This window comes from Musca autumnalis, unplaced genomic scaffold (genome assembly GCF_047663935.1).
Source record: "Musca autumnalis isolate F117 unplaced genomic scaffold, ASM4766393v1 scaffold_1, whole genome shotgun sequence".
In the NCBI taxonomy this organism is placed as follows: domain Eukaryota; kingdom Metazoa; phylum Arthropoda; class Insecta; order Diptera; family Muscidae; genus Musca; species Musca autumnalis.
Genome location: NW_027411644.1, coordinates 118,280,616 through 118,305,653, shown reverse-complemented (window position 1 = coordinate 118,305,653; position 25,038 = coordinate 118,280,616). Strand labels below are relative to the sequence as shown.

General features: G+C 40.1%; 1 protein-coding gene across 5 annotated transcripts in view; it reads right to left on the bottom strand.

The window, feature by feature from the left end:
* Positions 1-5,859: 5,859 nt before the first annotated feature.
* LOC141405703 (dihydropyrimidinase-like) overlaps positions 5,860-25,038 on the bottom strand; it is a 65,346-nt gene continuing 46,167 nt past the window's right edge. For all 5 annotated transcript variants that reach the window (XM_073990393.1, XM_073990386.1, XM_073990359.1 and 2 more), the window contains 7 exons: positions 22,559-22,622; positions 22,390-22,484; positions 17,289-17,479; positions 16,807-17,228; positions 16,526-16,749; positions 15,760-16,463; positions 5,860-7,205 (listed from right to left, as the gene is read on the bottom strand). In XM_073990393.1, the coding sequence (XP_073846494.1) occupies positions 7,126-7,205; positions 15,760-16,463; positions 16,526-16,749; positions 16,807-17,228; positions 17,289-17,479; positions 22,390-22,484; positions 22,559-22,606 (1,764 nt within the window). In that variant the 5' untranslated portion in view covers positions 22,607-22,622 and the 3' untranslated portion in view covers positions 5,860-7,125. The remainder of the gene's footprint in view (positions 7,206-15,759; positions 16,464-16,525; positions 16,750-16,806; positions 17,229-17,288; positions 17,480-22,389; positions 22,485-22,558; positions 22,623-25,038) is intronic.

Sequence of the window (25,038 nt, the reverse complement as noted above, 5' to 3'; positions counted from 1 at the left end):
GACGAATCTAGAAAAATTATGGTAATAAACACGCCTTTGGGACTTTTTCAATACCAAAGATTGCCCTATGGTATCGCTAGCGCTCCTGCTATTTTTCAAAAATACATAGAACAACTTTTAATCGGTATCGATGGATGTGCTAATTTTATTGACGATATAATTATTTCTGCTCCCACAATTGAAGAACATTTCGAACGCCTAGAACAAGTGTTAAGCATTCTACAATCCAAGGGGATAAAATGCAAATTGCAAAAATGTCAATTTTTGCCAGACAAGATAACCTATCTTGGTCGACAGATTAGTGCGAGGGGAATATTGCCAGACGAATCAGGTGTCGCAGCAGTTAAGAATATTAAACCGCCTAAAAACATCAAAGAATTGGAAGCGTTTATGGGTAAAGCAAATTATTATCATAATTTCGTGCCTAACTTCTCAAGTATCGCCGCTCCAATCAACGCCCTTCGAAGAAAAAATACAAAATTTTACTGGGGAACCTCTCAGCAACATGCTTTTGAACAACTCAAACAACATATTATAAACGCCGCTCAATTATCTCATTTTCAAGATGAATTGCCTCTAATACTTGCAACCGACGCTTCACCTTTTGTAATCGGAGCCGTCATTTCCCATCTATATCCTGATGGAAGTGAAAGACCAATAGCCTTTGCATCGAAAACATTGGATAAACATCAAGTTAAGTATAGCCAGATCGAGAAAGAGGGTCTAAGTATAATATTTGGTGTTCAACGTTTTCACCAATATCTCTACGGAAGAAAATGTACACTAATTACGGATCATAAGCCTCTAGTAAGCACATTCAGCCCGAATAAACATCTACCTACAATGACAGCTCACAGATTGCAACGCTGGGCTATCATTCTGATGGCATATACTTATGATATAAAGTATGGGAAGACTACAGAACATGGTAATGCAGACGCTTTATCACGGTCACCATGTGAAGGTCATCAACCTTTTGATCAAGAATAAGCCTGTTACAACATTACTTTCGATGAATTTCCAATCAATCCTAATGAGATTCGCAGATGTTTAGAAAATGATGCAGTACTCAAACGTGTACGAAATTTTGTGTTACATGGATGGCCGGAAAAGTTATTGCAGCATCATATTCACCTCAAACCTTACTTCAACAGAAGACACTCATTATCGGTTCAGAATGGTTTACTTTGTCTTCAAACTGATTTTGTTCGAGTGGTTATTCCAGATGCCCTTAAACAACAGACTCTTAAACTTCTACATGATGGACATTGGGGTGTAGTGAAAATGAAGCAACTAGCCAGACAACATGTATGGTGGAACAACATAGACAACGATATCACGCAACTTGCTTCAAGATGCAAAAACTAAAATCAATCACCTTCAAAACAATTTAACAGTTGGCCAACAGTAACCAAACCTTGGCAACGTATTCACATCGATTTTGCTGGGCCTATATTCAACTCCATGTGGCTCATATGCGTAGACGCATTTTCTCAATTTCCTTACGTGACGCAGATGTCTACTACTACAATAGATACAATAGCAGCCTTATCAGCAATTTTTTCAATTGAAGGAATTCCAGACACACTAGTCAGCGACAATGGTCCTCAACTCACTTCTGATGAATTCAAACAATTTTGCTCCAACATGGATATAAAACATATTACAACAGCTCCATTTCATCCAGCATCAAATGGATTAGCCGAACGTTTCGTAAGAAGTTTTAAATCAGCAGTTAGAAAGAACTTAGATGACAACTTATCATTGAAACATGCCGTACATAAATATCTTTCTACATATCGTTTTATGCCGAATGAAACTGGTAAATCTCCAGCTGAACTTATTCGTGGAAGACCTGTGAAAACAATTTGGTCGCAGCTTTATGCGAAATCGCCTAAATCAACAAAAGCAACAACATCCAAGTATAACATCAATCAACCTGTATATATTCGCTACTATGGAAGAGGAAGAAAATGGATACAAGGAATTATCAAACAACAACTTGGTAAAATGTTATTTATCATCAATACTCCTAATGGTCAGTACAAGCGTCATATTAATCAGATGAAGCCAAGACATTCAAACGAATTTCGCCAGCAACTACATAATAACTTTAGCGCTGATTACTTATGCATTTCATTACCAATTCAACAGCCTGTTGTTATTGAATCTCAGCCTGAATTCGCCGAGCAGCCTAGTCAACATCAACACACAGCAGAAGAGCCAGTAATTGAATATCCAACAACAAGCCGTAGTACTGATGTCAATACTGAAGGTCCTAGACGAAGTTCAAGAAGAAGGAAAGAAGTATCTCGTTATTCACCTGAACCTTTTCGTAAATAATATATATTAATTTCAAAATATTCTTCCCTTAGGTTAGGTTAGGTTATAGGATGCGCAGCTGCTGTGAAAGGCAGCCACTCCACTCGGAGACCTTGTGGTCCATTGTGATCATCCTGCTTGTTGAGTTCGGATATTGTTTATCTTGATATTGTCTGTTGTTTGGTGGTTCTGCATGTGGTGTTGTGTGTGATGATGACCGTTAATGTGTGGTGTTGTGATGATTTTTGCTGGTGTATATGTGATGGTGGTTGTGTAAGTGTGGTGTGATGATGGATATCCCTGCCAGCAATTGGAAGTGAGTTTCGCACTCCCTCGCCTAAGAGGTCACTCCGGAGACACCCCAAGGAAGATCGTCGGTGAATTACACAAACAATTTCTATAGCCTTATTGTGATTACGTTTTATGGCGTATGCCGACACTTCTGAGTGACTTCCAAGGCGATTGTTTACATTTATTTAATGATTCAACACATTTGAACAAATATAGAACATTTTCTTTCTGATGATTATATGAGACGGTGGTGCAGTGGTAAGCACACTCGCTTTGTACTCTGAAGGTCCGGGTTCGCTTCCCAAGTCAGGCAAAAAAACATCACATTTTTAAAATGACAAAATTAATGTAGGCGTAAATTGCAAAGAATAATTTCTCTAAAAGAGAAGAGAAATAAAAAAATAAATAAAAATAAAAATATAAAATTAAAAAAATAAATAAAACTAAAAAAATAAAAATAAAAAAATTTAAATAAAAAAATAGAAAAAAAAAATAAAAAATATATATTTTTTTTAATTTCTAGAACTATCGCGGAAATAATCTTCTAGAAGTGTCGCTGGAGTGACTTCCAAGCCGACACCCCGGCGTGGTTCATTTTCTCACAACGGAGGTCACTTCAGGGTGACTTCTGCGACTATCGCCGCGACTGTTTTCATCGCCCTGGGCGACACGCCTAAGTCACATCCGCGATAGTTTTTGCTTGCAGGGATTGCATCTATGGATTTTATTGTTGTGATGTGATGGCGTGTGGTTGTCTGCTCGACTGGATACCAGTTTGTTGTTGCTGGATAGGGGAGGAAGAGGTAGGAGAGGAAGATACGGGTCGGGGGGGTATAGGAGAAGGATGAGGGAAGATAAAAGAAAGAAAAACAAGAGATGTGTATTAGTTATTAAATAGACTAACATGCAGTTAAGTTTGTCTGCCCCATAGCCATTTAAGACCTCTACAGTATGCAAGCAGGACTGATGGGTCGAAAGAAGAGAGGTAGGAGAGCGATTCAATCATGTATGTGCCGAAGAGTCTGTATCTCCTGGCCGACAGTCTGGGGCACTGGCACAGTAAATGATCAATCGTCTCCGTCTCCTCTGCATCTTCACACAGCCTGCAATAATCACTGCTGCTAGTCTCCCATCTGCACGTCATTGATCTGATGTTGCAATGGCCAGTAATGACCCCCACAACAACCTTGATTTCTAACTTGCATAGTGAGAGGAGGGAATCAGTTCTACGTGCCGAGATCTCCGGCCAGATTGACTTAGCCACCCGACAACCAGGAGCGTCTAGCCAAGTTCTTTTGGTTTTCTCAACGTGGAACCTTGTGAGTTTGTCAATAAAGTGACAAAGCGGGGGTCGCACTCCAACTTCCAGTTGTATGTCGGTTGATTGCGAGCCTCGCCTTGCCAATTCTTCCCTTAATTTCCAAATCATTATGTATATATGTATATCTATTTACTACCTTCTACTTTGAATTTTCTGGGGGGAGTAATGTTATATATTTGACTTAATTCATTTTACATATTACATACAATAAATTACAACTGTGTTATTAGTATAAGTGATCTCACATACTTGTAAGCACACCTATGATAGTCATAAGCAATGCATAAATAAAACAGTCTCAAAATAACTCATCTCCTTCATACACACCAAAACATAACAATCACTGTAAAATATAATTTTTGTAGGATTTTTATTATCAGGTATGGTGTATGAGTATGCCTTTCGGGTAAAATGTGCCAAATGTGTTAAATCTGTAAAAACTTTGTAGTTCTGGAACCAAGCTAATATAAGATGCTGACCTGCCATTTTCAACAGTCAACAGTGAAAACATGATTTTCTTCTTCCTTATCTTTAATTTTTTCTTTCTGGCATCTTCTTTCTTTTTTTTGGTGAATTTTATAATCTTCTTGTCCGAGGTTTCCAACTAAATATCGATCACAAATTTCACATTGGTCTTTTTTGGGGGTAAACAATGCTAATTTCTTTGATTTAAACATCTCATAAAATGTTGTTCTGCAAAGTAGTTTAACCTCCTTTTTCTGCAGAAATCATTAACATAATGCGAAATCGAGTCGAATCGGTTTCCATCACATACCTGTATATGACAATTTTATGGGTCGATTCCGTCTTGCGACGCGAGTTGTGTCGCGTTGCCCGATGCAATTTTTCCATTACTTATGGCAATATTCGCCCAACGCCGTCAAGTGTTGTCGCCAAAGCGTTCATTTTGCGGCGACAACAAATTAGCTGTCGCCGTGCATTTTTACAAACGAATAACAACGAAAAATTGCAACGTAACATTTTCATTGATTTTAAGTAAATTTGTTTAATATTGTATACGTTTTTTGGTGTTTCAGTACTTATAATGGTAAAAATTACTTCAAAACAGAAATTTGAAATGCTGGTTGAAAAAATGGAAGCCCACCCAAACGTAGCTCGGGGAGTTAGACTTTTTGGCGAAACTAAAGCCACTTTTGATAAGGTGTGGAAGGGTGTTGCGGATCAATTAAATAGTTGTCGTCCACCAACCCGTACACCTGATGAATGACACAGAGTGTGGACTCATTTTAAATCCAAACTAAAGAAAATTTTTTTCTCAAAATAAGAAGAACATTACAGCTACATGAGGTGGACCATCACAAGAAATATCTTTGTCGTCGATGCAGCAAGCGGCAGCAGACTTACTGCAAATTAATATGGTTTCAAATCCTGAAGGTGCGACCTACGGAATTGAAGAGACGTGGGATGATAATAACAGTGAAATTGGACAATCTGCTGAAGTAGAAAATGAAAGACCTCAAAATGAAGTAGAAATTGTCAAAGTACATGCCAACAAAACGTTTAAACTAAAATATTTCTAAAATATTCAGATACAAAATGGCGAACATCTTCCTTTGATCCCATTATATGTACGTGTGTTCCGTCAATGCATCCGACAACGCCCGGGAAATTTGTTTTTGAATAAAAATAGTTTTTATTTTGACGTTTTTCCTCTTCTCTTAATTTGGAAACAATCCAAATTTCACACTATTTTACTATTTTTCCTCTTTTTACTCCAGAACTTCGCTTAATATCTTTGAGAATGTGGGTTGAGCCATCCGGAGGTTAAAGTCATTGCCATGGGATTTCTTAAAGTTTTCTTCTGCAAAAAATCTTAAAGCAGCACACACTTTAAGGGGTGGCTGTATTCCTGTTGATCTGTTGGTTTTTAAAAAAATATCAATAATAGTTAAACAACGCCATGGTTTTATTTTTATCCGTTTTCTTTATTTCAATGCAAATTCATACTCACATATTCATTGGATAATACGCACGAGAATAAATGTTATTATTATTTTGTTTTGTTTTTCGTTATATTATGTAAAAATACTGTGAAAAAGCAATAAATATAAATATGTATATTTTTGGTTTATTACACTAAAGACAATTTATGAGTTATGTGATTTAGGGTTTTGTTTTCTGTCTTTTCATCATTTCCATGGGGGAGGAGAGTCCTCTTGCATTCTGCTGCGACGGATATAGAGGGTTCTCTGTTTATACCATCTGTTTTATTTACTATTATAACCCCCATTATTATAAGTCTTCTTTTTTAACGAACAGATTTATAGCGTTTCAGTTAAGTTAAAGTTAAAAGTGATGTTTTAAATTCAAGATGGAGCTTCCTGGCATTAACTTCTAATGTAAAAGTTATATTTTTAATGCGTACAAATTGGTTTATTTTGGGTTTTCAAATCCATGCGATAGTAAAAGAAAACACATAATAATGGCCCTAATTCTATTATTACGATTTTCTCTACAACACATTAACTATGTATTTGACTCTGTATTGCGTTTATGGGAAACATAATTGAAATAAATTAAAGCACTTTAAAGAATTTAATTTAATTGTACTTAAAATAAGTGATCAACAATAAACTATAACAGAACGACTAATTGAATTCACTTGGGTGATTTGAAAAAAAGAAGTAATAATTATAACTTCTCCTTTGGGTACTGTTGTCTAATAAATAAATAAATGTTATTATAAATATGTGAATGTGTGTTTGTATGTATGAATATGCTGCATTACTTTCCTATCCTAGTGGTAATGTGAATAAATACTTTTTGTATAATATTTGTATAACTAATTGTTACAAAAACAAACAAAAATAAAATCAACTCATATTTTAATTTAAAATATTAAACAACTTGATTTTGGTAATTAGCATTAGGTGACTGTGTCTGTGTTTGTCTGTATGGGTGTTAAATAATATAAATAAAAACAAAATAAATAAATAAATATAAATTTTTTTATATTTGATTTCATAATTAGTTGTTTCTCATCCACGTTGTTTGTTGTTAAACTCGGTAGCTGGGGAGGTGATGGTGAAGAATCTCCACTGCTTGCCATCACCCACTTTGTCTTTGGACAACAATGCCATTGCAAAACGTTGCCATTCTTGGTATATTTATTTTAAATTTGTTGTGCGATAAGGATGTCTCCCTTTTGAATTTTTGATATTGGAATTTGTTTACCAGAAACCGGAAGATTTTCCACCTGGAGGATTTCGTACTTTAACACATGATCGTTTGCTGGATTTATCTAATTCCTCTGGAAAATACAAAAAGAGAATTATTTAGCAGATTCTTTACGATTAAATTTTCTAATTAGTTTAAATGTTAAAAAGCTCAGGTCTACTATGGTCCCTTCTTAAACTCAAAGGTGGACACTATCTCTTGAGATATATGTATGTATGCATATTGCTAGCATACCGTAAAGTTGTGACCTAACATGGACCGCGATTTTATCTATGGGTGAACGATAACAACTTAAACTGATGTATCAGATCATTAACTCAAAAATCGGTTATAAATAAATGAAAAAGAATCAGTCGGCTTTGTCGACAGCTGAATACCCTCAGCCCTTGACGGTACAAAAATCTATGATCAGATACTATGATCATATCCCTAACTTTAAAAGTCAATAACATTTTTGCAAGTGTAGGAATTTAGACGTCTGCACCATCTCGAACGAGCCAAAACTACTCCTCAGCTGCGATAGTGGGTCAATGTTCTGCGAGGACCACATTCACACGATAGTTGTTAATGGTATCAGCATATAGAACATCACTCTTGTATCGCTGGATCATTTCTAGATTATTTCCGGTTCCTTTCAGTTCCGGAGATATCACCCCACCTAGGAGAACTCCCTGCTACAGGAGGCTTCAACTTTTTATACCCTCCACCATAGGATGGGGGTATATTAAGTTTGTCACTCCGTTTGTAACTACCCGAAATAATCATTGTAGACCCAACAAACTATTGGTATGTTCCTTTATTTTTAAAAATGGTAACAGTGGCAGAAAATGGTAAAAGTGGCAAACTGCTATCATATAAATTGCATGCTATTAAAAGTAAAGGAACACTTTACAGGTTAAAAATGGTAAGAAATGGTAACCTCAGGCACGTAAAGGAACAGAGCATATATATATTCTTGATCAGGGTGCAATTCTACATCGATATAGCCATGTCCGTCCGTCTGTGGAAATCACTCTAGCTTCCGAACGGATTGAAGTAGGTGGATGAAATATAGGTAAAATCTATTATACATATATGTAGGACTTTTGGTATTTGGTATTTTGTGTCTCCAGAGGCCAAAAAACATTCCTACCAAAGTTGGTTTATATAGGTCCACGTTTTGGTATAGCCCCCATATGAAGTACGCGTCATTTTAATATATTTTGAATGTATTAGACCCATTTGACAACAGAATCGGTTGTAACTTAGTATTTTGTGTTTCCAGAGGCTAAGAAATATGTCTTCCATAAAATGTTTATATAGGTCCACGTTTTGATATAACCCCCATAGGACGATATCTCCCTATTTTCGGTATTTTGAAGGTTTTGGCCTCATTATCACACCGAGATTGCTGAAATTTGGTATTTAGTCTTCGTTGGGGGTATAGAACTTTCCCCCAGAAATTTGTAGGTATAGGTCCACGCCATCATATAGCCCCCATAGAACGGTACCTTCCGATTTTTGGTATTTTGAAGGTTGTGGCCGCATTAATCCACCGAAATGGATGAAATTTGTGGTGGAATGTATAAAAAGTTCGGTCCGACGGAACTTAACGCTTTTCCTACTTGTTGTTCCTAAATCCCATGTACTGCTGCCACACATATAATTGATTATCCAACGTTTTAAACTTGGCCGAAGGGTAGTCCGCTAGATGTCCTCAAACAGTTTATAACGCTGAAGCAGCTAGATGAGCCGGGAGGGAGTATCTCACTAATATTCTCAACTTGTCACTATCCACCCTCATTGTTCCCGAAGTCTGGAAAATGGGCAGGGTGGTCCCACTACGGAAGCCAGGCAAGGATGCCAGCAAAAGTGAATCGTACAGGTCGATTTCGCTTTTGTCGCCCGTAGCGAAGATCCTTGAGGCCTGAGCACAGCACGACTAGAGCGCTGCACGTGTGATAGAACAGTGGTGGTGGCGCTTGACTTATCAAAAGCTTTTAACACAGTCAGGCACTCCACGCTGTTTGAGGACATTGAGCAGACAACCCTCCGGCCAATCATACGTGGAATTCAGGAACAAGAAGTGCAAACCCCGTAGAGTGAAACAGGAAGTTCCCCAAGGTCGGGATATATCTCCGGAACTGTTTAATCTCCACATCTCCTGTATTCCGACCCCTCCAGACGGCATCGAGATCGTAACGTATGCGGATGATTGCACGATCCTGGCGTCAGGTACCTTCCATGATGACATCTGTGAGAGACTAAACACCTATTTAAACGATCTTACCACATTTTCCACTCGAGGAATACGCAGATTTCCGCCAAAAAATCTACAGCCACTCTGTTCACCACATGGACAGCGCAGTTTGGACGAGAGTTGAATGTCATGGTCGACGGTAGCAGAATTCCGACCACAAACTGCCCCAACATTCTAGGGGTCACATTCGACACTACATTCAAGTCGTGCGCACACGCCACAGCTCTCTGCAACAAACTGAAAAGCAGGAAAAAGGTCGTCAAGTCCCTAGCCGGCAGCAACTGGGGGGTGGTCAGATAGAGAAACCTTGTTGACCACATATAACGCCATAGGTCGGTCTGTGGTAAGCTATGCGGCTCCAGTTTGGTCCCCGAGATTATGTGATACGAATTGGAAAAAGATGCAAACCTGAGAACAGCAACAGGGTGCCTCCTCAAGTCTTCAGTGGACCATCTACATGAAGGCAAAGATTCTTCCAGTACAGCAACACAATGAGATGCATCTGGTAGGTATGCCCGACACATTCAGGCATCTATACGTTAAGCAACTCTACCTCGGCAGTCAGGTGTGAACTGACTGCTAACCCCCTTCAAATCCAAGCCAGTTGAAAATATATTCCTCGCGTGGAAAAAGATGGTAAGATAGCTAAATAGGAGTTAAATCTCTCACAGATGTCATCAGGGTCGGTACAGGAAGCCTGGATCGTACAATCATCCGCATACGTTATGATCTCAGTGCCGTCTGGAGGGGCGGAATACAGGAAAGGTAGAGGTTAAACAGTTCCGGAGATATCACCCCACCTTGGAGAACTCCCTGTTTCACTCTACGGAGTTTGAACTTCTTGTTCCTGAATTACACGTACGATTGGCGTCCACACATATACGAGTAATTGATTATACAACGTTTCAGACTTGGCAGGAGGTTTGTCTGCTCAATGTTCTCAAACAGCGTGGAGTGCCTGACAGTATCAAAGGCTTTTGGTAAGACAAGCGCTATGATCACCGTTCTATCACATGGCCTTTCCTAGTTGAGTCCTCGACAAATATATGTGTAGGTGGCGTGCAGCGCTGTTGTCGCGCTGTGCTGCTTACGAAATCCATGCTGATCGGTCTATACGATTCACCTTTGCTGGCCGCTTCAGTAGCGGGACCACCCTGCCTTCCATTTTTCAGATTTCGGAAACAATGAGGGTGGCTAGCGATAGGTTGAGAACTTTAGTGAGATACTCAACTCCCGGCTCATCTGGCTGAGAGATTCCATCAGGGCCCAACGCTTCGGATGATTTAGCGGTCCTGATGGCATTCGCAACATCATCCATTGTAAACTATGGTGGTTCATATTCGGCAGTAAGAGATCTGATGCAACGTAGTACTCTTCTCTTCGCAAACTGTCGATTGAAATAACTTGTGCACCTCTTCGGACCAGTCAACGTAAAGTCGCCAAACGTGACTGAGGTCCTATCTTCCCTCACTCCGGGATTCGAGAGTGGGCAACGGTTAGCCCACAATTTACTTAAACCGTCACCAATGTTGCAACTCTTCAGATGATTTAACCACTCCGCTTATGCTCGCCGACCAGCCTGCTAACTTCCAGTGTCAGACCCCTGACTCTTACTTAGGGTATTCAACCAGCAGGTATAGACGAGCGGCTGCAGCAGTGATGATACCCGAACATCAGAAGGATTGGGCAGTGCTCTGAAGCGGTAAATGGTGAACTCTCTGAAACCTGGCCAATCAGCTTTCATATGATTGACGAATGTGCGGCGTTCAGAGAGTGGTCTGCATATGGAGACAATTATAGGGAAATGACGGGCTGCCAGGTAACATCATTTGACAGACCAGATGACACGATGGTTATGTCTGGCGAACTGTGACACTCTCCTTTAATTTTGATAGGAGCGTCGTCATTGACCGAACAAAACGTAGAGCTATCAATCTGCTCAGCCAGCGCTGTACCCCTCTGGTCGTTTCCAAGGGCCGAATGCCACATCTCATGATGCGCATTAAAGTCCCCCAAGACCAGACGATTATGACCTTCCTAAAGCTTGCAAATGTTAGGCTTGTAATCTGAGATACAGCTATTTCACGGCGGATTGTATACGTTCAGTAATTCTATCTCGGCAGTTCCACATCTGACTGCTACCCCCATACATTTCATGTACGGGTCATTTGAGTCAGGCTCAAGCGAGATAGGTCTGTATTGAACAGACTGGCGCAAAAGGAAAGCTGGTCCTCCACCTCCACTTCTGGTGCGATCCTTCCTTAATACATTGTAACCATCACAACGCTGTAAGCTGCAGTTGTTGTTTCCGATTCATAAATTCCACTATTTCTTCAATCTTAACTCGGAGTCCATTGCAATTAAATTGCATTTTCTGGGATTGGAACAACAAAAACGGCTGGCGTTAAATGCTGCGCGTGCGGTTGCTGTTGAGGGGACTGCGAGGGAGTTTCGTAGTCTGACGACGACTCACTGGGGGCTGTGTTCGCGCAGCATGCACAGCCCCTCGCGTAGACAAGTCGCTGCCGTGGGATTGCAGGTGCTCGAGCATTAGAATTCCGACGACGGTTCATAGGGGGTCGTGTTCACGCAGCATGCAACAACATAGTCCCTGTCGTACATAGTTCCTGACATGGACAAGTCCAGAACAACCCCTGAGATGCACCCACTTCTGCCATCTATTGCAACTCACCGAAATTTGTGTGTGGGAGATGTGTTAAACTGAACTCATCCATATTTGTCCTCAGCTTTCCTCCGTCCCGGCACGAACCAAACGAATCCTGAGCAAGAATTCCGGGTTGTTGGGAGCAGCATATCCAGGTACAAATACAACATGTGTACACTGAGGTGGCAGCCAAACGAGTGTTGTTTGATTCCGGGTCAATCGGGTATTGAAGAACCCGCCGCCGTGGGATTGTCGTGTCCACCACCCATTTTCGTTAAGCAGAATTTTTTAGAGTTTTTGAACTATTTTGTCGGAAAGCATAGATTGGCTCAGAAAAATTTTGTATCGCTGTAAACAGGGCCACAAGGAGTACCTTCGGTAAAATTTTCAAAAAGGTCCTCGAACAGTTTACAAACTGATTTTCAAGAAATGTTGACCTTCTGTTAAGGAAGTGTTATTTGACATACCCCTTCTTGTAACTCGATGTATGTTTGGAAGATATTTTATGATGTGCAAAGTTTCGGCCAGGTCGGAAACACAATTCCTATGTTAACGTTGGTGCAGGCAGGATGTTTAGAGATTTTGGGTCTTTATCTAAGGAGGCATGTTGTTGTTGTATCAGCATAGAAACCTACGTAGAATCATAAGTTTGCTGGGTTGGCAGCGCTGGCCGAAACATTAGGCTTCGGGTCAATTCGGTACGAAAGAATCCGTTGGCGTAGGATTGCTAAGGAAGCATGCACTAGTCCGCTGAAAAAAAAGCATGGGGCATTCGCAGGGACATTCTGTTGCTCTTAAACCGTGGTATTAGGCTTCGGGTCAATTCGGTACGAAAGAACCTGTTGCCGTAGGATTGCTAAGGAAGCATGCACTAGTCCGCTGAAAAAAAGCATGGGGCATCCGCAGGGACATTCTGTTGCTCTTTAACCGTGGTATGCTCTTAAACCGTATTGGAGGTACACGAAGAAGTCTATATTCAATCCTGATCTGTCTCTTGAAAAAATATTACGAAATGCAAAGTTTGATCCAAATCAGTCACTCCCTTCGAGAGTTCTACACCATTTTCAACTGTAATTCAGAAAATACCAGTTGTAATTCGGACATTTTATTTGAAATTCAGATGTTTTATTTGTAATTCAGACATTATATTTGTAATTCAGATATTCCGTTTCAAATTCAGAATACTTCATTTGAATTTCAGATTTTCCATTTGAAATTCAGAAATTCCATTTGAAATACAGAATATTGCAATTGATATTCAGATATTCCATTTGAAATTCGGAATTTCCATTTGATATTCAGAATTTTTTCCATTTATATTCGGAATTTCCATTTGAAATTCAGGAATTCCATTTAAAATTCAGATATTCCATTTTAAAATCAGAACACGTCAATTGAAATTCAGATTTTTCATTTGAAATTCAGAAATTCCATTTGAAATTCAGAATACATCAATTGAAATTCAGAAATTTTCAATTGAAATTCAGAAATATTCAATTGAAATTCAGAAAATAATATATTAAATATATTTTTAATAATAATTTACATTAACAAGAAAAACAGCGAACAAATAAAGTAATGATAGGATTGTAAATAAAATAGCGGAAAATTAAGAATGCATAATCAATATACAATCAATACAACGCATATAATCAATATACTATGTAAATACATAGTGTTAACAGTTCAACACAAATGTAAAATAATCTATCGTCCCACCGGTATATCTTCCAGAGATAGGGCTTCTTCGTGGAATGTTGAGGAGTGTTGAATGGCTCGACTGCAATCGCCGACACTAATAGTTAACAAAGGTTCGTCTATTACAGATTCCAAATATTGCAACCTCTGCTGACCGATGTTTGGTGGTGTCACGGTTGGAATGGCCAAATTCCCTTTAACATAAGTTTTTATTTTACCCAATATAATTTCGATTGGGTTTCATTGAGGATAATAAGGCGCTAATCGTAAAAGAGACGCAGGGGATTGCAAAAATATTTCCTCCAATATATTGTGACATGGAGCGTTATCCACAACAAGAACGAATTCCGACAATTGGTTTCCCATTTCCACCCATTTGGACAAAATCGACTGGACCCACTCTTTTGCATCGTTTCCTCTGAAGGCTCCACGGCGTCGATCCATTATTATGCCGCACGCGCCTATTACTCCAATGATATGAACATTTGGACCTCTGGACGTTTGGAGAATTTGCACTGCCCTAGTACCAGTGCGAGACCATCCGTGGCTCCTTTTGCAAAAAAAGGTTGAAATTGGTTTCGTCCATAAAAATTACCTGCTTCCCCTCTCGTATATATTCATTTAGTTTTTGCACATATTCTGACCGTTTTTGTTTATTTTGCAGAGAATTCATTGCTTCAGGTTGACGTTGGACACGTTTAATTGGAAAGCTTTTCCATGGATGGTATTCGAAATTGTAGATATCGTGACTATCTTTTGAAAGGTATTGAATATTATTTCCTTGATTGATTTTAGGGTTATACACGAGTTATCTTCAACCCATTCCATTATTTCATCGACTTCTGCTCCTGATAGTATATGTGGTTAACCCAAGTAAATGCTGTTTTATATATATGGTATTAAAAGAGATGCTGCAAGCTCTTTCCAATCACCCCCTATGTTTGCCGTCTCAATTATTCATACTCTATCTTGCTCCGAGTGTCTCTGATATGTTCTCCTTTGCACCATTTCTATTCCTATGATTTAATATATGATATTTTATATTTTTCTTATTAATATTTTTTAAAAATGTGTTGCCCTGGATTGATCCTCAGCATAATGGACATGTCTCTTCAATGTTTTCCATACATTTGGCATGGAGCAAATGTCTATGTACATGGCATTATCTTGTACATCACCTCTTGTCATCTTAGAAACGCAAATCGCACAGATTTCTTTTAATCCATTTTTACGCAATTACACGTGGGACAATAAATTTAATATGTTGTTAAGCTGAATGTAAATATTTAATTCTGTCAAATCGTATAGGATACATACATTCGAAGGCTAAAAATCATATGGACACTATGTTTTTAGGAATTATGTGAAGATAATTTTAATTTGTTATTAATATTCTGAATTGTAAATGAAATTTTCTGAATTTCAATTGAAATATTCTGAATTTCAAATGGAATATCTGAATTTCAAATGAAAATTCTGAATTTTAATTGACGTGTTCTGAATTTGAAATGGATATTCTGAATTTCAACTGATATTTTCTGAATTTAAAGTGGAAACTGCGAATTTCAATTGATATTTTCTGAATTTAAAGTGGAAAATCTGAATTTCAAATGGAATTTATGAATTTCAATTGAAATTTTCTGAAATTTGAATGAATTATCTGAATTTAAAATGGAATTTCTGAATTTAAATTGACGAGATCCGAATTTCAAATACAATTTCTGAATTTCAAATGGAGTATCTGAATTCCAAATATAATGTCTGAATTACAAATAAAACATCTGAATTTCAAATAAAATGTCTGAATTACAACTGGTATTTTCTGAATTACAGTTGAAAATGGTGTAGTCCTCACGATTTTCGGGACATTTTTTAACTTTTATTATTAGAACTTAACTAAGTTTGGATAAAAATATTAAGTCGACTACAAATTGTCTGAAACGGATTTCGTTTAATGGCTATAAGGTTAAAGACCTATCAGAGCTTTTTATAGACTCAATAAAATAACTTTTAATCCACACTTACCGCTTATGGAAAATGTCGATTCTTGCATGTTCCTTGAACCGGTAACATGACCAAGACAACATGGTGAATGTGGACCCAATGAACCGCCACCACCACCAGCTGCACATTGCGATGGTATCTCAATTTCTAAAGCTGTCATATTCATTTTTTTCATATCGTCATTCAACTGTTCGTCGATATGATGTTCGTCGCCATTACGCTCTTCATTCAGATGGACTTTTCCCTCCAACATGTCGTAGACATATGGTGAACGTACTTCGGGATTCAAGAAACGGCCAAAACCTTCAGCCACTCGAACCGAACCATGTTCAACACATACACGACCACGAACCAAAACCATTTCGGGTACACCATGACAAACCATACCCTCGAAAATATTGAAATCGGTACGATGATGATGGGTATCTTTCGAAATGGTGCGGGTAGCATTTGGATTCCAGATGACAACGTCAGCATCTGAGCCGACAGCAATGCGTCCTTTTTGTGGGTATAAATTAAAGATTTTGGCAGCATTGGTACTGGTAACGGCCACAAAACGGCTGGGATCAAAGAGACCCGCATGCACACCCTTCTCCCAGACAATGGACATGCGATCCTCAACACCATTGGTGCCACTGAGGATTTTCGAGAAATCATGAATGCCACGGGCTTTATCTTCATTCTTAAAGGTGCGATTATCACTGCCGGTAACTTGAAGGTCATCACTGGAAATGGAAAATATTTCAGTTAATAACTCGTTTCTTAAATCAAAAACAAAAATACGTACTAGGCCAATGATTTCATCAGTTGACTTGGTGTCTCAGGGGATTCACGAATTGGAGGACTGGTTGTATAGTAGATTCGTTCATGTTTGGGAATACCATGCATGGAACGGCCAATTGAACTGGCCAATGTTTCACCAAAGACACAATAACCGCTGCGTCTGGCACGTCCCACAATTTCGGCCGATAATTTTGATGTGATGGATGTTATATAAAGCGGCGCTTTCATCTGTAAACAGAGTACATATATATAATATAAATTTTTACTTTGGGTATCCTAGCATACCTGATGAGCCAAAATACAAGCCCGATTTACAGCCTCTGCCTCCACTTCCTCCTGACGTGACAATTCATGTCCTTCGGGACCAACAACTCCAGAAGCTAACAGTTTTGAAACATTTTTGGCAATAATATCGCCATTCTCCGCATGTACCAAAGCCAAAGCGCCTAAAGATCGTATGCGTTCCAAGGCATCCAACAGTTCGGCATCATTCAGTTGACTAACACCCTTATCGGCCATGGACATTTTGAATGAGTTCACACCCAATTCTTCACACATGATTTTCATTTCTGAAGACACCGATTTGGACCACCATGTTAGGCCCACATGTAAGGCATAATCGCAACACACTTTGGGATCGGCCCACGCACGCCAATTGTCGTAAGCCTCGACAAGGGATTCATTTCTTTCCGGGAACACACAATCGACTAAAAAGAAAGAAACAATGTTAAAATTTTTTGCAGTACTTCGAGGAAGCTTTTACTCACTGATCGTGGTGGTACCGCCGGCCACTGCCGCCTTAGTACCATGATAGAAATCATCGGCTGTCACTGTTCCAGCAACTTGCAATTGAAAGTGAGTGTGAGGATCAACGCCACCTGGTATAATTAAAAGACCGGAAGCATCTATGACTCGCACACCGCCAGGTACAACAATTTCGGAGGGTGGTCCAACAAATCTGAAATGAAGTGAGATCATGTCACAACGTGTCAATAATGTTTTGAGGTGTGAAGCAGAGTTTCAAAGGAAAAAAGAAAGGACAAAACCAATTCTGGTTTTAGAAACGCTATATGTTGCGGAGTCGAAATTAGCTTTGACAACTTTGCCAGAGAATAAGACAACAGACGGATATGGTTTGCCCGGAGGGGTGTCCTCAGAATTAGCTGAGAGTCCCACAATTCTCCAGTTTGGGTCAGACAATCTCTCTAAATTCGTGTCCATTAACAGACCGCCCGAATTAATCACGTCTGGACGCCGCACATTCATCAATCATGATAAATCTAGTTAGACTAGTTTCAGAGAGTTCAACAAACACTGCTTCGGAGAACCGCCCAACCCTTCTGATGTTTGACAGTTCTGACAGTTCGCCAGACATTGTCATCGTGTCACCTGGTCTGACATATGACGTCACCCGGAAACCGGAAGTTTCTCTTGGATCAGACTATCACTTAATTATCTCCATCAGTAGACCGCCCGATTTCATCACCTCAAACCCACGACGGTCGGTTCTATGTACCGGATTGACCCGAGGAATCATCTTCTCGGCCAGCGGCCGTCACCTCAGCAACTACTTGTTCGTGTTCGTCTTTATTTTTATTTTGGGAGCGGCATGTCCCGGAATGCCTGCTCCGGATTCTTTTGGTCCGTGCCGGGATTGAAAGTAGCCCATAGGTCGGTGTCAATGAGATGCAACGGGTGCCGAGGATGGGTGCATTTCAGGAACTGTTCATGCGCATCATGAGTTATGGCATTCAGCTCTAGGGAATGACCAGAGAGGTACAGATCTGGCTGAGCAAATAGATAGCCCCACATTCTGCACTGCGAACGAGGACGCACCCACCAGGAATAGAGGAGACTGCCACAGTTCGCCCGGTCTGACGAATGACGTGACATGGCAACCCGTCATTTCCCTTGGGTCGGACAATCTCCCAATCCTCATCACCATAAACAGACCACCAGACTTCATAACCTCTGAACGCCGCACTTTCATTAATCATGGGAAAGCGGATTGGCAAGGTTTCAGAGAGTTCACTAATCAACGCTTCAGAGAACTGCCCAATCCCTCAGATGTTCGGGTAGCAGAGAGGAAATTCCGAGACATCATCACTGCTGCAGCCGCTCGCTTTATTCCTGCTGGTCGAATACCTGAAATAAGACCCAATTTCCCAGCAAAGGCGACGGGATTAGCTAATGAACGTGATGAGCTTCGCCGCACGAACCCTAACGATCCCAGAGTCAGGGAACTGACAATGGAAGTCAATAGATTAGTCGGTGAACACAAGCGGAAAAAGTGGCTAGAACATCTGAAGTGCTGCAACATTGGAGCCGGCTGTAATAAATTGTGAACAACGGTTAAGGCGTCGAGGAAGAACCGCCACATGTTACAATGGATGATGTTGCAGATGTTATCCGAGGCGCAAAGTCATCTAAAGCGCTTGGGCCTGACGGAATTTCCATGGCGATGCTAAACCAGCTGGATGACCCAGGAGTCGAGTATATATGCAAGGTCCTCAACTTATCGCTAGCCACCCTAATAGTTACCGATGCCTGGAAGATGGACAGGGTGGTCCCGCTGCTAAAACCTGGCAAAGATGCCAGTAGAGTAGAGGCCGATTTCACTTCTATCGCCAGTAGCAAAGATACTCGAGGCATTACTCCTCCCCAGCATCAGAACGTGTTATCCAGTTACGGATCATCAACACGGATTCCGGAAGCAGCATAGTACCACAACAGCACTGCAAGCCATTTCCACCAGGACAAACCATGTCACAGAACAGTGATGGTAGCATTGGATCTGACCAAAGCATTTGATACGGTCCGCCATGCTAGGCTGTTCGAGGATATCGAAAATACTACCCTCTGGCCTTGTCTGAAACGCTGGGTCATCAACTATTTGTGTGGTCGCCAGTCATACGTTGAATTCAGAGACAATAAGTCCAAACCTCGTAGAGTGAAGCAGGGAGTTCCCCAAGGAGGGGTGATATCTCCGGAACTGTTTAACCTCTACCTCTCTGCAATTCCACGCCCTCCCGACATGGCGTCAGGTCCCAACATCGGTAATGTTTGTGACAGGCTAAATGCCTATCTCATTGACCTTGTGAAAATATCCACCACTAAGTCAACAGCCACAATGTTCACCACATGGACGGCGCAGATGAAGCTCCCACTGAATGTGCAGGTCGACGGTGCAATTATTCCGACCTCAAACTATCCCAAAGTCCTAGGGGTCACATTCGATAGCATGTATAAGTCGTCCCAGCATACTACAGTTATCTGCGATAAGCTGAGAAACAGGAACATACTTGGGGTGCGGACAAAGAAACCTTGTTAACCACATACAACGCGATAGGTCGGTCTGTGGTAAGCTATGCGGCGCCAGCGTGGTTTGCTAACGTAAATAATACGCAATGGGATAAACTACAAATCTGCCAGAATGCTGCCCTGAGAACAGCTACAGGGTGTCACCTCATGTCTGCAGTGGACCATTTACATGAGGAGACCAAGATCCTTCCTGTGCGTCGACACAACAGGATGTTGACGATGCAGTACTTGCTTGGATGCTATAGGCAAGACCACCCAAATCACCATCTGGTGGATATGCCTGAACCCCCCAGGCAAGTTAGGGAGGATTATCGAGATCTGGAGAGAGAGGTCCAAAGATATAAAAGAGAACCTCTAGATCAACGTGCATACCAGGCAGGTTTAAGGGACACTCACACTGATGCGGTTGCAGAGGCTCTAGCAGCCTACAGTGCGAATATCGTCCTCGACGATCATCCACCACCCGTGGCAGCAGAAGAACAACAGCTGCCAAGACAAACGAGAGTCGTGTTGGCACAACATAGATCAGGTTGGAGCAGCCGCCTCAATTCTTACTGGGCCAAGATTGATGTCACGCGGAATATCTGCCAGCATGTGGCACCGGTCCGCATACTACGCAGCACCTGTTTAACTGCCCAGCCAACCCGACTAACTAACTCCACTCTCTCTTTGGAAGAATCCTATTCAGGTGGCGTCCTTTCTGAACATGGAGCTGGCGGCAGAGCCGAATCAATAAAATAAAGATTTACATGTACTTGTAGAAGCTGCTACAACAACATTTCATCACCTTTGAACGCCACACTCTCACCAATCGTTGGAAAGCTAATTGGCCGAGTTTAACAGAGTTCAATAATCACCGCTTCAGAGATCTGCACATCCCTTCTGATGTTCGGATAGCAGAAAGAACGTTCCGAGACATCATCACTGCTACATCCGCTCGTCAATTATCTGCTGGTCGAATACGCGAAGTGAGACCAAATTTCCCAGCAGGGGCGACGAGATTAGCAAATGAATGTGACGGCCTTCGTCGTGCCTAGTGACCTCAATGACAGGGAGCTGACATGGGAAGTTAACAGTTTGGTCGGTGCATAAGCGGAACAAGTGGTTAAATTATCTGAAGAGTTACAACATTGGAGACGAATAAGAGAATTGTGGGCAATGTCTAAGTCAATAAGTCGAATACTGGAAATTAGTACAATTGGACCTCTGTCACGTTTGGCGACGTTACGCTGACTGATCTGAAGAGTTGCTCAAATTATTTTAATCAACAGTTTGTCGAGCAACCAAAAAATGACAGCACGAAGAGTACTACGAGTACAGAAATAGCTTTCCAGTTGCCGATCATCAGCATGAGTTTTGTAAACAGCAAAGCAAAACAACAATAGCAGTGCATGCCATCTCCACTTATTAAAAGCCTTTGATATGATCAAGCACCCTACCCTGTTTAAGAACATCGAGCACACTACATTCCGGCCAATTTTGAGATGTTATATAATGGATTAAACATATGTATATGTATGTGCACAGCATTCGTACGTGTAATTCAGGAACAAGAAGTCCAAGCCCCGTAGAAAGAAACAGGGAGTTCCCCATGGTGGAGTGATATTTCCGGAACTGTTTCTCTTATATTACACACCCTCCAGACAGCATGATTGTACGGATGATTTTACGATCTTGGTGTCAGGTACCTTCTCTGATGTCATTTGTGAAAGGCTGAACTCCTATATGACTGATCTTACCACAATTTCGAAATGTTATGCGTTGATGGGGGAGAGGAAGCATGCTATTGATTTTGATGATGATCGGATAATATTCAGGGGTCTGAATGGGCAAAAACGTATGTGGAGAAAAATGCAATTTGTTATTCTTTTACGAATATTTCCGCTTCAAGAAGGGGTATATTAAAAGCAAAGCCTGTGAATGGAAAGTACTATATATACATATAGAAAAAGACGCTCAGGTATCCCAATTTTCAATTTATGGAATTTTATTTTCATGGCGGATATCTCTGCTTCTGTTGGACATACTCCAAGGGAAGAGCTTGATACTGAAACTAGACCATCTAAGCTTTAAAAGAATGCCAATTGTGTTGGCATTGATAGTAAAATATCAGAGTCATTGCAACCTATCCCAATGTTAATTTTTTGAATTTCTTATTTTAATGACAAATATCTCTGCTTGTATTTGGTGTATTAAAACCATATAAAATGTTAATCAAGCAGACCAATGGCTCAATTCTTTTTATATGAAAACTTTTGTAAAGGAAATATTTTTCATTTCAAAATTTCATAGAAAAAGAATCCAGCGCCGGCAAAGCTTTCAATAAGTACCAAGTAGTTTGTCGACAGTAGTCAACTACATATAACGTTAATTATTAATAAATTATTAATTATTTTGGTTCAGGGTGGCTGATAACTTTAGTTTCTTCCTAAAAGGAATGTTTACCAGTGAAAAGCTTGTGCACAGAGGTAGTGCATCACATAGTCGGCCCTGTCCCGTCTATAGCCTTTATTCACATGTTTTTTACTTGTTCTTAACTAAACTTACTTGATGGTACCATCTTCAATGTAGACATCGGCTTTGAAGGTTTTATCGTGATTAACAACTTGACCATTTTTGATGTAAACCCGATTTTGAGCACTCTATAAATAAGTGGCAGAAAAATGCAGTTAATCGCCAAAATTTTCATAAACAATGAAATTATTATCAGACTTACCTGTAAATGAATGGGAACTTTTTTAACTGGCTTCGGACTGGTAGACATTTTTTAAGTAATTTAACTAGAAAAGAAGAAGAGAAATGCAAATTAATATCTAAAAATCACGCACTGTGTAAAATCTAAGACAAGAGATACAGGAAAAGTAATTATTTTTCAAAGGCCGGTTCATGGAAATAATTAAATTTTTTGAACTGTCCTAAATCCTCAGTGCCGTTAGATAAGAATTGGCAGCCTTTGGAAACTCTACAAACTAACACGAAACAAAAAAGTCCAGCAGCAAATAAAACAAACGACTTTTCAACGTCCTTACCACCACCACAACTTCAACCAACTGAAGTTTCCAAAACGATTTTCATTTCATGCAAGCGGCATGGAAATGCATTCGACGACTATCCCAATGAAAAATACATGCGCAGATGCCCAACATATTCCACAGATGTAAGGAAACAGATAAGAAAGAACTCTGCCAAACATAGAGTGAGTGGCTGGCGACAATGAATGTCGTCCGATATAAAAAGGCTTAACATCCCTTTTGCTCGGACCAACCAACCAACAAGGGGATGTAAGAAGCACAACTTTGTTACAAATGCAACCCTCCCCATGTGGTGCACAATGCTCTCTCTCTCCTCATAAATATGCCACATATTCACAGCATATTATGTTTGCCGGTTTTTGATTGTATCAGGGAGTCCTTGTGGTATTTTATGAGTCATCATCTTTCGTAATGACCGGCAACGATTGCATAAAATGATGTCACATAGCTCTTCTTGTCGCCCGCCCCTCTCTTAGAAAAGCGACCCCAATAGATGTTGCAAAGCGGACACATGTCTGGCGTTGTTGAAATTACCATTGCAAGTATATTTCAATGAAATCTATTAGGAACTTATTAAAAAAATGGGAATATTGAAAAAGACATGCAGACCTGTATGTCATATTTTTAAGAGTTTGTGGATTGATGGCTAAATTACGGTCCTTCGCAATAAATAGCGACAACATTGTATTTTTTAGCAAACAAAAACAAGTAAGAAAGTATCAGACAGCTGTGCCGACAGTGACCACTCACCCTCAGCTTCGCCCCGAAAAAAATGTACCGTTTTAACTAAGGCCACATAAAAAACATGTTGCCAACAATTTAAAAACAATCCCAGACGTGTACTTAAACTGCACTCATTCTAAACTTTGTGTGGGCCCGCAAATTTTGTGTGGGAGGTACCCGAAGGACAGGACGGATATCGTCCATATTCCAACCCGATCTATGCCTGAAAGTAATATTACCATTTACTAAGTTACCCCCTTCGAGAGTTATCGTGCGCACTATTTTAGCGAAAAATGTTGAACTTTTGTGGGGGAGTTACCGGAAGCAGTGGACCGCTTGACCCATCTTCGAACTTAAACTAATTTTGGACAAAATATTACGAATTCCAAATTTTGTACCCGATCGCCAGCCAGACGGACGTCCAACCAGCCAGCCAGACGGACGTACATTGCTCAAACAACTCCAAATTGTCTGAAACAATTGACCAAAGACCAGACTCCATATATGACCTGCTCCCCAAGCAATTACTGAGTCTTGTTACACGATTATTGACACATGTATATGATACTGCCAACTATACACGATGTCTCATCCAATAACCTTCATATTCGGATCACAGGTGTATTATTAATACAGCCGTGTAGGGAATAAATAGCATGAACAATAACCTTACCCAGCAAAAAAAAGTCCTCCCAAAATCATGGGTTTCGTAAGGGATTTTTGGCAGCCGTAACTACGTAACTTTCTTCCCCATTATTTTTACAAGGGCATGTCGCACTCAGTTTGTAGTTATTTTATGACCACTAGAATAACTAGCTATTCTGTGGCCACTAGAAGTTGAAAAGTAAGGTGAAAAAAATTCTATTTTTAGAACAGTTGATGTAGAGAATTTGTTTTTATTTCATCACACTTCTTACTTTTATTTTACTTTATTTTATTTCGCTGTCTGCCCGAATTGAACCCACGAACCCTCTGATTTCTAGCCAAAGACACTACACAATATGCCACGCACACGAATATTAAGGGTTGCTAAAGAAGTTAAATGTGCACCACGAACTATTATTGTTTAATTAAAAAAACTCGCGTGCCGACGGTGAGCGTTGAACACACAGCCGTAGGATTTATAGTCGGACACACTCTCACTGTGCCACCGTCGTCATTACTAAGTGAGGAGTAAAGTAAGTAGGTTTACCTTGTACATTTTTTAAGAAGTAACCCATTACTTTTCAGATTACTTGTAATGCGAAAAAAAGCTTGTTTACATTACTTTGTAAAGGGTTACGTAATGACTACCGGATCCAAATTTTTGCTGGGTAGTTATTCCACTGAAGGACCCAATTATCGCAGTCTACACAAAAAAACATTACTCCACAAACATGCGATTCCGATTCATATGAGCACCGTCAACTAGGGCGAAACACACGTGAAAATTTCCCTGACA